General features: G+C 33.5%; 2 protein-coding genes across 3 annotated transcripts in view; both read right to left on the bottom strand.

The window, feature by feature from the left end:
• LOC127970356 (DNA primase large subunit-like) overlaps nucleotides 1-11,452 on the bottom strand; it is a 217,385-nt gene that overhangs the window by 115,243 nt on the left and 90,690 nt on the right. The window lies entirely within an intron of this gene.
• Nucleotides 1-11,452, bottom strand: part of rgs17 (regulator of G protein signaling 17) — a 69,204-nt gene that overhangs the window by 5,651 nt on the left and 52,101 nt on the right. For both annotated transcript variants that reach the window (XM_052572902.1, XM_052572901.1), the window contains exons 2-5: nucleotides 10,206-10,434; nucleotides 3,446-3,576; nucleotides 829-903; nucleotides 341-572 (exon numbers count right to left, since the gene is read on the bottom strand). In XM_052572902.1, coding sequence (XP_052428862.1) covers nucleotides 341-572; nucleotides 829-903; nucleotides 3,446-3,576; nucleotides 10,206-10,208 — 441 coding nt within the window. In that variant the 5' untranslated portion in view covers nucleotides 10,209-10,434. The remainder of the gene's footprint in view (nucleotides 1-340; nucleotides 573-828; nucleotides 904-3,445; nucleotides 3,577-10,205; nucleotides 10,435-11,452) is intronic.

Genomic DNA, 11,452 nt, shown 5'->3' with positions numbered 1-11,452 from the left:
TATTGCATACTAAAATTCAAAATATGTTTTTTGTTTTGTCCATTAAAATATGTCAATTTTTCTTAAAACATGGCAAAAATAATTTGTAGGAATAAAATGCTGAGCATATGAGCTAAGCAAAAAAATGTAGATTCCATCTACATTTGTGTATAGAAAAAAACACACCAATCAACCCATGAATATCCAAAATTATTTTTGTCAGGTGACAGTTCAGAAAATGTTTGTGCACAAAAAATGCTAGAGAATATATTTTGTTTAGTTATTAATGTAATATGAATATCTTATATTTTTATGTTGTCATATTTTGTTTTACGGTCATATTGCAGTCACGTATTCTAACCTCTTTTGGCGAAAGAATGGAGACGTAGTCTTCATAAATGATCCTGGCTTTTTCTTCGATAGCTGATGGGTTGGTTTCTTTCTTTAGTTCCTCACAGGCCAGCCAGAACATCAGGTTTTCTTCACTGTACTCCGACCGCAAGAACTCCCGGAAAACATCCCTCCCCTCTGCAGAGCGCATCACCATCTCAAAGCTCCGAGACCAGGCAATCAGCTCATCCAGTGTGGGATGCCTTCAAATGGGAGACAATGAAAAAAAAACAGGAACTACCCATTTAAAAGAACTTTAACTTCAGCTGTCAGTTAATACACTGTATGGAAATGTATTAAAAGGCACTTCATTGAAAATTGAATTGCCCCAAAAAGACTTGGTAACAAACTGAGATTTCACTCATTTTAACAGGACGTTGGGGAGGTATGAACACGAGCACTATAAAAAGTACAAAACATCTTGTCCCTAAACAATGATAGACGTTTCTAATAACTCACTGTTCCTCTGTTGCTTCTATGCTATCCATCTTTGTACATGTTTGCCTCTCTGAACGTTCCCTTCTGTCTTCATTCCTAGGGTGAGAAGAGAAGTGTTAGACACAGCAAAGTCTCTGTTTTTCTTACTGTTTCTTACTTCTTAAAGAGATAGTTCACTTAAAAATGAAAGTTGTGTTATTAATTACTCACTCTCATGTCATTCCAAACTGTAAGGCATTTGTTCATCTTCAGAACACAACTTAAGATATATTTGATGAATTCTGAGAGCTTTCTGACCCTCCATAGACAGCAATGCAACTTAAATGTTCACAGGTTTAGAAACGTAGCAAGGACACCTGTAAATAGTCCATGTGACATCAGGGTTCCATCCGTAATTTTTACGAAGCAACAAGAATACTTTTTGTGCACAAAGAAAACAAAAATAACAACTTTATTCAACAATTCTTCTTATCCTCATCCGGTCTGCTGTCACGTGCTGCCATTGTGGAAAGAGTATGATGAACGTTTAGGAGAAGAATTGTTAAAGTCATTATTTTCATTTTCCTTGTGCATGAAAAGTATTCTCGTAGCTTCATAAAATTACGGTTGAACCCCTGATGTCACATGGACTGCTTTAAAGAATCATTTCAGTTGTGTTGCTGTCTATGGAGGGTCAGAAAACTCTTGGATTTCATTAAAAAAAATCTTAATTTGTGTTCCGAAGATCATCTTACGGGTTTGAAACGACATGAGGCTGAATAATTAGTGACAGAATTGGTTTTTTTTTTTGGGGGGGGGGGGGGGGGGGGGGGTAAACTATCCCTTTAAATGTTTCTCTCACTCCCTTCTGGCCCCAAGTTTGGAAAAAAAAACTGACTTGCAATAAAAGTCTATCCATAATCTAAATACTAAAATTCCTCCTCTAGTCCAAAAAGAGCTTTTATTGAAACTAAGCTACAAATCACAGGTGAACATCGCCTGTGTTTCTCAGTTCAAGTCTCTGTACAGCAAGTATAACTGTGTTTGTTAGCCATGGGGTTCGACAAGCTGACAAGGTTCTAAATATATAACATGTACTACACAGCTGTTTTGCATGTGATGTGGGACAGAAATAGCCATTTACCGTGCAGATAGTGGAAGTGTTTAGTGGGGGGATGGCTGTGGAAACCCGAGGTTACAGAGTAGGGTTTGTACTGCCTCCTCAATGTTTTCTTTTTTTTCATGCAATATTTGTATTCATTCATGTTATTTATAGTCCCCCTGCAAGCTGTGCTATGGCCTTTCCAATCTTTCTTTGCTCAGTGGCCCAGCCTCAAACTCCAGCTACTTTTTCCCCATATTATTACAAGCTAATTTAACTCTTTAAGGAACACTTTTTCTTGCGATTTATTTAAAGAGTTACAACAGCCAGAATTTCATTCTAATGTAATGTGTTTGTTTGTAGACAAGATTAAAAAATACATTAAATGAAACATCAAATAAAAAATAAAATAATGGTCCAGCTGTGGTTAAAGACAAGTTGTTTTCTTCTCATTATTAGTGGCACTTATATTTGTGTTGTACTCCTGCTTAAAAGTGCATTCGGTAATTATCAAATAAATGTGCAATGTTAGCTTGCATACTGAGACAAACCCTCTTCCACATATTTTCTTAATATTCCTGATGGAGGATTTTAAAAGGCCTTGCTAACATACAACAATGCAAATATATGTTTTGCTTAAACTCAGTAATTTACACAATGGCAATACATGTTAAAAATTAACAGGCTGCCTAGCAGAAAGCTAAAATGGCCATTGCTCAGTCAAGGTTTGAGTTTATATTAAAGTGTCAACCTGAAGATATACTGCATTTAGCAAATTTTATATTATCATACATTTCTGTAAATTCAGCAAAAAAGACGGAATGTTTTAAAGTGAGACTAACAAAGTAATACTATGAAACCACCACAGAATTCATAAAATCCAATGATAAAACTAGTTTTGTTAGTTCAAACGCATGTTACAAAAGACTAAAACCAAACAAAGTCAAATGGCAACACCTGCTCAAACTAAAGTAAGAGTGAGCCCACAAATATTAAGCATTTACACTATAGTTTAAAAGTTTGGGGTCAGTAAGATTTTTTTTACTTTTATTCAGCAAGGATGCATTCAATTGATCAAAAGTAACAGAAAGATATTTATAATATAACAAAAGATTTCGGTTTTAAATAAATATAAATGAATTCTGAAAAAACAAAAAAGAATCACTGTTTCTACAAAAATAGTAAGCAGATGTTTTCGACATTAATAATAAGAAATGTTTCTTGATGACCTAATCAGCATATTAATATGATTTCTGAAGGATCATGTGACACTGAAGACTGGAGTAATGCCTGCAAAAAAAAAAATCAGCTCTGCATTGTTTTACATTTTTTAATTTCAAATATTTCACAGAATTACTGTTTTTAATGTATTTTTGATCAAATGAATTCAAAAGCATATTTAAAAATCTTACCAACCCAAAACTTTTGAACGGTAATGTACTTGAGGCAGTTAATGGTGATAAAATACTTGCTGCTCAATGTAAAACTCATTGTTAAGCAAATAGCTTCCATGCATCTAGATCTTTACAGCAGAACATAAAGAAGGATGAGGTGTACCAGAGGCATTTGCAGCATCCACACCAACACAGACAGCAGGTGTTGGGCCTCGGGTGACCAGGCGCCTGCGGGGGTCCTTCAATGCGTCCCTGCTGCCTTTTCCTCATTTCAACTCCACTCACACTCTGAGGCTGTGGACAGACACATCTGATTAGAAACAAGGCAGCACTCAAAAAAATTATTCTTTGAACGAACATAAAAAAATCATGGAAAGGATTTCCACATGATTAATTTGCTTTATTTCAGCATTATGTTATTCTGTTACTTTAATTTAATGTACTTACATTGGGTGAACTTAATTTATTAAGGTTGATTCAACTTATTTACTATGGTTGGGCAAAGCTTAATTTAATAGTGTCAGCCCAACTAATTTGCAATGTTTTGGACAATGTTTTTAATAATTAAGTTCATTTTACAAAATAAGTTTAAGTTAACTTAACAAACCTTAATATAGTCAACAAACAACAAATGAGTTAATTGTACCTGAAAATGTTGAATAACAATGACATAAAATTTGAATAATGCCATTTTAGGAATGCCACCCCCGTGCAATAGGGTCATGAGCAGTTAATTAATATTATTCTTCATTCAAGACCTTTATATAATTACAGTTTAACAATCATATCGCAAACATATTTGAAACACAAAACAACCTTTCAAACTGTTTGTTTCTTTGTTTGTTTTGTTCTAAAACTTATTAGAACAACTTCATTGTTATAAATTGTATTACTCATCTACCTATCTAATGGTGCTACAATTCTCCAAGAGGGTGACAGAATAACAATTACCCATAATACACTGCAGAAATCCTCAGCCAATGAGATGCAACTCTGCGTTGGTTTCATTAATCTGTTACTTTTACGCAACAATGTTATGTTGGCTGAACAAATAATTTTTAAGTAAAGCTGACAGTACAGACTTTTTTGTTGAACGAACAAGATTAAATCAAGTTCACATTGTTAAATAAATTTTTTTAAGTAATCATAACATAAACGGATTAAGTAAAATTGGCAAAGGTGAAAGTACATTTTTTTGAGTGAGTGGGGGCTTGGGAACTGTGTTAGCTGAAGTATCTTGTTAACTACAGATGTTTCTAAATCTAAAGTAAAGAAGAAAGAGATGATTAATGATTTGCAGATTCCAGGGAGAGATTTATGCTAGCTTTTCCAATGGAAGCGATCATAAGGATGCTCAGTATCTGAGCTTGCTGGACCGTTTCCTACTCTACAGTCAGATGCTTATTCAGCTGAAATCTACAAGAATGCATGTGAGAGACTGAGAGGCAGGCAGACAGAGAGACAGAGAGACAGAAAGTAAAGAAATCCCCTCTTCTGTTCAGACTACACATTCATTCCTCTGGCAAGATGCTAAATTAGTTTGAGCTGTAGGAGGGAGAGAGAGATGCTCCCCCAGCCCTGAACACACACAGGCAATAGTAGTGTGGGATCTCACATGTTCTAACACATGAGCAAACGCAACAGTTTTCCTTTCAGGAAGAAAACTGTTTATAAAAATGCAATTGCTGTTGCTTCCTGTTTCTTAAAAGAAATTAAATAAAACCATATGAATCCTTCTTAAACGGTTCTTCAAGAGAAAACTAATTAGATAAATAGATAAGGTACATTGTCAAGGAAACCTTTTTGAAACTAAATGAGTCATTGATATTTAGTTCTGTTTAACCGTAAAAAGAAAAATCATACATATTAAATCTGCGTAAAAGGGTCAACATTTGGGAGCTTCCTAGTACATGAACATAGACCGAAAGCCATCAAAATCTCATTTAAGATTTCATGATGGAGGCTTGGCGCCAAATAAAAATAAATCTCCATGCAAATCAACATTTTTACATGTACACCGGCAACCAGAGAGCATATGTGAAATAAAATGGTTTTCAGTAAATTCTTCCATGTTTGGTTCCCAATATCACTGGCTTGTTAAAAACAACATCAGAGCAAAGATTTTAACCACAAACAATTTAACTGCGTTGCATGTGTTTCCAAGAAGCACTCTATCAGGAGAGAAAATAAGCAAGTGTTGTTACTGTGAGCTCTGCTCTACTCTAACTGTGATCCATCACCATACCATTAACATGTCTTTAAAACACATGGGTGATTATTCAGTTTGACAGTTTTATTAATAGTGACCATACGGTCTTGGTAATATGGAAGCACCTCACTTGCATACATATGAGCATAGAAATTCAAAAGATAATTTTGTCATATGTGATATCTGATATCTAATATATATATATATATATATATATATATATGTATATATATATATATATTTTTTTTTTTTTTTTTAATTAACAGATATTTTTGTTAATTAAAATATTATATATAATATCTATTATAATTATATAATACATATAATGTAATTATTATAATGTAGAAATATTTTAATATGTGACTAAAAATTTAATTAACACATAAAAAAAAACTTTGCAAAATTCTTCAATATATCTTTTTTTGTTTGTTTGTTTTTTTTACAGTGAAAAAAACTTAGGTACTAAAACTAAAAATTAAATAAATTTTAATTACAGCTTAATCTTATAATAATAATAAAATATAAATATAATAATAATAATGAATAATAAAAACTAAAAAAAATACTAAAACTTAGAATAAAAAATAAAACATAATTGAAAGTAGTAATAAACAGTATTTAGGCTACCAAGTCTTCTTAAGCCATTTCATAAGTTTATCTGAAGAATAGACTGAAAATTAAATTTAAAATGGTTTAAAAAAGCTATTAAGGTAAATGTTGACAGATGTTTAATTTCATAGTTAACTATCCATTTAACCCCTGCACCACTTCAGGTGTATTGAGGCCTTTATGGGACTTGCCTCATTACTCTATTCAGTTAATCACTTTAAGCTCAGCAAGTTGTTTGCGTGAACTGCAAATAAATAATTTGACTAGGGCTGAAACGATTCCTCGATTAATTTGATTACAAAAAATGATCGAGGCAAATTCCTCTGCCCCGAAGTCTCTTTTAATTTATTTTAAATCTCACGTCAGGTTCTTTCGCAATTAGTTTTTTAATGTGACACAACGCGTTGTGAACGTCGTGGCTTATGTCCATTGCAAGATAGAGCTGGCATACCACAACAAGGGCCTTATGATTTCCGCGATGTAGAAAACGCGGAGGGAATCGTGGAATCCAGTTATAAAAACAGAATTTACAGTTTAACGCGGAATGGCACGCAATTTGCCAAATTTAGAATTTTATTAATCAAAAATAGGTCATTGCACTTACATCAAATCACGATATGGACTAATATCTGTAAATATTAAGCCGGAACAGTCTATTTAAAAATGAATCCTGCATGTTCTGCGTGTCTCTGTTAATGAATGGAGCAGAAGCGCGTCTTCCTTTTTACCACACGCAATGACGCGCGTGACGCTACATTTCAGCGTCTGCTATCACGAAATAAGGACGTGAACATATGAACAACATCTCCAGAACTGCTCTGACAGTCACTTCATGAGCATCTGACCTTTGATTAGAGTAAAACTAGCATCACATCACATACACAGAACTGTAAAGGTACGTCAACCCGTCAAAATAAAAGTCCTGTATTACTATTGCTCAGCAGAATGTACATAGCCTACTACCAAAAAAAAAAATCAAACATAATTTTAGGTTTAATTTTTTTAGGTTTAATCACACAACATTTCTTCCATGTTTTATTTTTAATAGTAAATCCCCTTTGTTTACCAAAAAGTTAATTTTCAATAATTAAAAGATATATAAAATTAATGTTTTATGTGTTTAATGTTTAATGTGCATCTCAGAAAATGCTTTATTTAAAACCCCAACCGAATGCACTTAATTCATCTGTCAACTTTATTGTCATTGTTCACAGTACAAGTACAGACAGAGAAACAATGGGTAATAATTAAATGTTTATTTTTGATGTCTGCATTGCATTCTATGCATTTAAAAAATAAAAATATTTTCTTTCTAAAAAAGGAAACTTAGTTGTTCATTTTAAGAGCCCCATGAGTCTTATTTTCTCTTGCATAATTAATATTGCACTTTAATTAAAGCAAAAACACATTTTATCTGATTACTCGATTAATCGATGGAATTTTTGGTAGAATACTCGATTACTAAAATATTTGATAGCTACAGCCCTACAATAGACTTTGGGAAACCCTGGTAAACATGATGCCTCATTTAAGGCTCTCAACAAATTTGTTCATGTTAGCACAAAGCTTTCTGGAAACTGATCTTTTGGTAGGGTTTGGCAGCACAAACACCATATCACATCACCTAGACATCTGATCCAAATATTTAGGGACAAACAGTCTGGGCACTAAACGGAGAAGCTGGAGGTCTGGGACAGTATCAAATGACTGTTTCCCAGTATGGTATTGGTAAATATCCCATAACCACAAAACCACAGGGCATTTGGTTGGCTGACTTTTTGTCGCAATGTGTGGTGCATAATTTAAAGATTCACTGCTGATTGAAATGCATTGCAGTGATAAAGGACAAAAACGACACAACAGCAATTTTTTGTAGGAAAACACAGCATTAAATATGCTACACAAAATATGCTATAAAAATAAATATATAAAGCATACTGCATATGAAAGGAAACATTTTGTTTGTTATTTAGTATTAGTATTGTGCTTGTAGGGTAAAAGTAGTCTACTGTTTTCTTAGTCTCATTACATTCCATCAATATTACTGACATCACATACACCAAAATATGATTACTCTGAATATATAGACCGTGAAACAGACCTTACCTCTAAATTCATCCTTAAACTTAGACCATCTACCTGGTGATGAAAGCTCAGTTTGTCTGTGATGTGATGTAATGTGAACAGAGAGTTTACCATAATGGAGCCACATAAATCAAATATGCAAAACATAACTACCATCAGTTATTCAGTGCCTGGCCATGGAAAACATGCATCCTGATGCAAAACACACTGAGAAGTCCCTTTGTTCACATCTACAGCATTGACCAACAGCTCTGCACAATATGTAAAACAAGAAGTTATATTGAGGAAAAAACAATTATACAACCAGACTCAGTCTGATTTCACAGAAAGTCATATGTCATTGTATATCATACTAAGCTAAAAAAAAATTAATAGTGCTAAACACTAGTGACAGACCAATGTATGAGACAATATTTGGCTGGGGATAATTCACACGTTCTGTTTTTAGATACTTTCAGTGAATGCCATGTAAATATTCTGTCAAAATTATTAATTGTCATTATCATGTGTCTCCATTGCTTTTAAGGGATATTTCACCCCCCATAAAAATCTGTGATAATTTACTCATGTTTCAAACCTGTATGTTTTCTTTCTTCTGTGGAACATAAAGTAAGATATTATGAGAAATGTTTTAGTGGTTTTGTCCATACAATACAAACCAATAGTCACCAAAAAGGTTTGGTTATAAACATTCTTCAGAATATGTTATTTTGTATTCAACAGTAGAATGTCAGTTTTATAGGTTTACAGCAACATAATGAGTTAATGATGACAGGATTTTCATTTTTGGGGGAACTTTCCCTTATAATTATACATTTCATCATATAATTACATTTCATCAGCTAAAGTCAGTAATAAAGTACTTCCCTGGACCATGCACACAACTGACCAATCAGAATCAAGTATTCCAGAGAGCCATGTAATAATTGATGTTAATAAAAGAGAAGGCTGAGACAACTGGCAAAGATAATCTGTCTGGGACATTATAGTATAGTATAGTATATATTTAAAGTATATGCCATGTCAGCATCTAAGGCTATTTTCATGGCAAAAACAATTAAGGAATACAATTATAGTAAAGAAAATAAAACCAGCAAACAAACAAACACAAGTTATATTACACAAGATTTTTTACATTAACATGATAAAAAACTTATCCTGCAAAAATTATACTAAATAAGTCTTTAAGTGAGTTCACTTCATAAAAGAGTTTTCTACATACATTAAAAGCTGGACAGTCCAATAAAAATGTTTTTACACAACATGCATTGAGTGTAGTCTTCACCTTCACCTAAACACCACTTGATCAAATCTAGTTTTGAAAGAGATTAAAAATCTGTGCGAAACTTCCGGATGTATTTCATGTAATTCATTATTTGTGCATGTATCTGGCCTCTAATAATTCTTCTGCCTTTGGTGTGTGTTTCTGTTACAGATATTGAAACATCTACCCAAAGAAATATTTTTCTGTTCCAGTAAAGACTGCTAAATGGATCACGAATGCTTTTTAAAGTTTGAATGCATTTAAAATATTGTAAATAACAGAAGAGGTTCCTTTAATTGCACATATTTCTAACAACAAGCATTTGAGCGCTCACTTCCCTGCTTAAAATACATTACAGTCAGCATTTGTGAATTACATTACAATGTGTGAAAATGCCTCTGCGTGCGAGCATGCTCAGATGGCGCTGTCTAACCCCGTTCTCCCACTGGAAGTCTCATGCGCCCTTGTGCACTTCCCCATACACATTCCATTGCAGCAAGTGATGCATACCATAGGCCATGGCTGGCTGCACAACAGAAGCCACCTAAAGCCGTTACCCACAAAGCCTAGCTTGAGAAACATGTCACACTGCAGTTCTAATACATGTGATAATCACACAGAGGCACGTTTCACCCACATTTCTCACCTTGTGCAACATCACATCACCGCTCGGTAAACACGTCTTGTGATTTTCCACATCATCAGTGCACTTGCAATCACTCTAGGAGAGGACCCCCCCCCCCCACCCCAACTTACCATGCGAATTAGTAGCAATCCATCCGAAGATCAGGTAAGAAAATCATGACTGTAATGTCAAACATTGAGACTGGTAGAGAGCTGGAAAACAAAATTTGGCCTCTTGTATCTTCTCTTATCATGCCTGATGGAGAATGCGGGAGGTGGGTGGAGGTAGGTTTCAAACACCTGGTATTTTCAGGCACACCCTTTCCTTGAGTCAAGGGCTAAATGATCCAGGATAAGACATCTGGGAAATAAATCACACCAGAAAGAAAGCATCAGAACTGCTTTAATATAGGGCTATAATTACTAACAACTGATAACTGATAACCATTTATATTACTCAAACTTGTAAGATTGCACTCAAAAACGAATCTGATTACTTCTGGACATCTTATAATCCAATTCTTATTTAATTAGTGTTTGCCACAAGAATAATAATGTGCTGTTTGACAAAATGAAGCAAAAAACACTTTTATTAATAACACAAAGAACCTTAAAGTCAGCATGAAATAAGCATTCATCCTATCTATTTTTAAATGCATGTTAAATATCTTATTATGTTGAACAACTCATCCATGCATATGTAATGTTACGTAATAATGTGCATAATGTAATCATGTCATAACTGGTCCTCATGTCTTTAAAATATAGTTTGCAAAAGGGTGCTTTTGCAGTTATGCCATAGACTAACCATTTTTGGCTCCCAAAAGAACCTTTCCGTGAACAGTTCCTAAAAGAACCATTTGAAGAACATTAAAAAAAAAAAATCGACTATAAAGAACCTTTTCTGCATTTGAAAGGTCCCATGGATGTTCAAGGTTCTTCGTCGAACCATTGATGCCTAGAACCTTTATTTTTAAGAGCGTTTCACTGAAAATGCTGGTAACACATGCAAAGCAATCATCTAAACTGTCTAAAAAAAGATATTTTCCATTGCTACTTTCATTCCATTGCTACTTTAAATTAATTATTACATGTACTGATCAAATCTAATAGCTAATTAATCAAATTTTTAAAGAGTGTTCATTAAAATATTTAAATAATAATAATTAATTGATATTAAACTAGATACATTAACTAGTTAAATAGTAAATTTGAGTCTTTAGTGAAAAATGTATTATAAGACATTACATTTTGAAAGCAAAGATTGCATTGCACTGCTATTGTCCCCATAAAATGTATAAAAACAAAATAGATCAAATTTTATAATGTGCAAATTACATGTACTACTTTACTTACTGACACTGGCAACACTATTGTAA

Source organism: Carassius gibelio, chromosome B13 (genome assembly GCF_023724105.1).
Source record: "Carassius gibelio isolate Cgi1373 ecotype wild population from Czech Republic chromosome B13, carGib1.2-hapl.c, whole genome shotgun sequence".
In the NCBI taxonomy this organism is placed as follows: domain Eukaryota; kingdom Metazoa; phylum Chordata; class Actinopteri; order Cypriniformes; family Cyprinidae; genus Carassius; species Carassius gibelio.
This window is presented reverse-complemented; position numbering and strand designations above follow the sequence as displayed.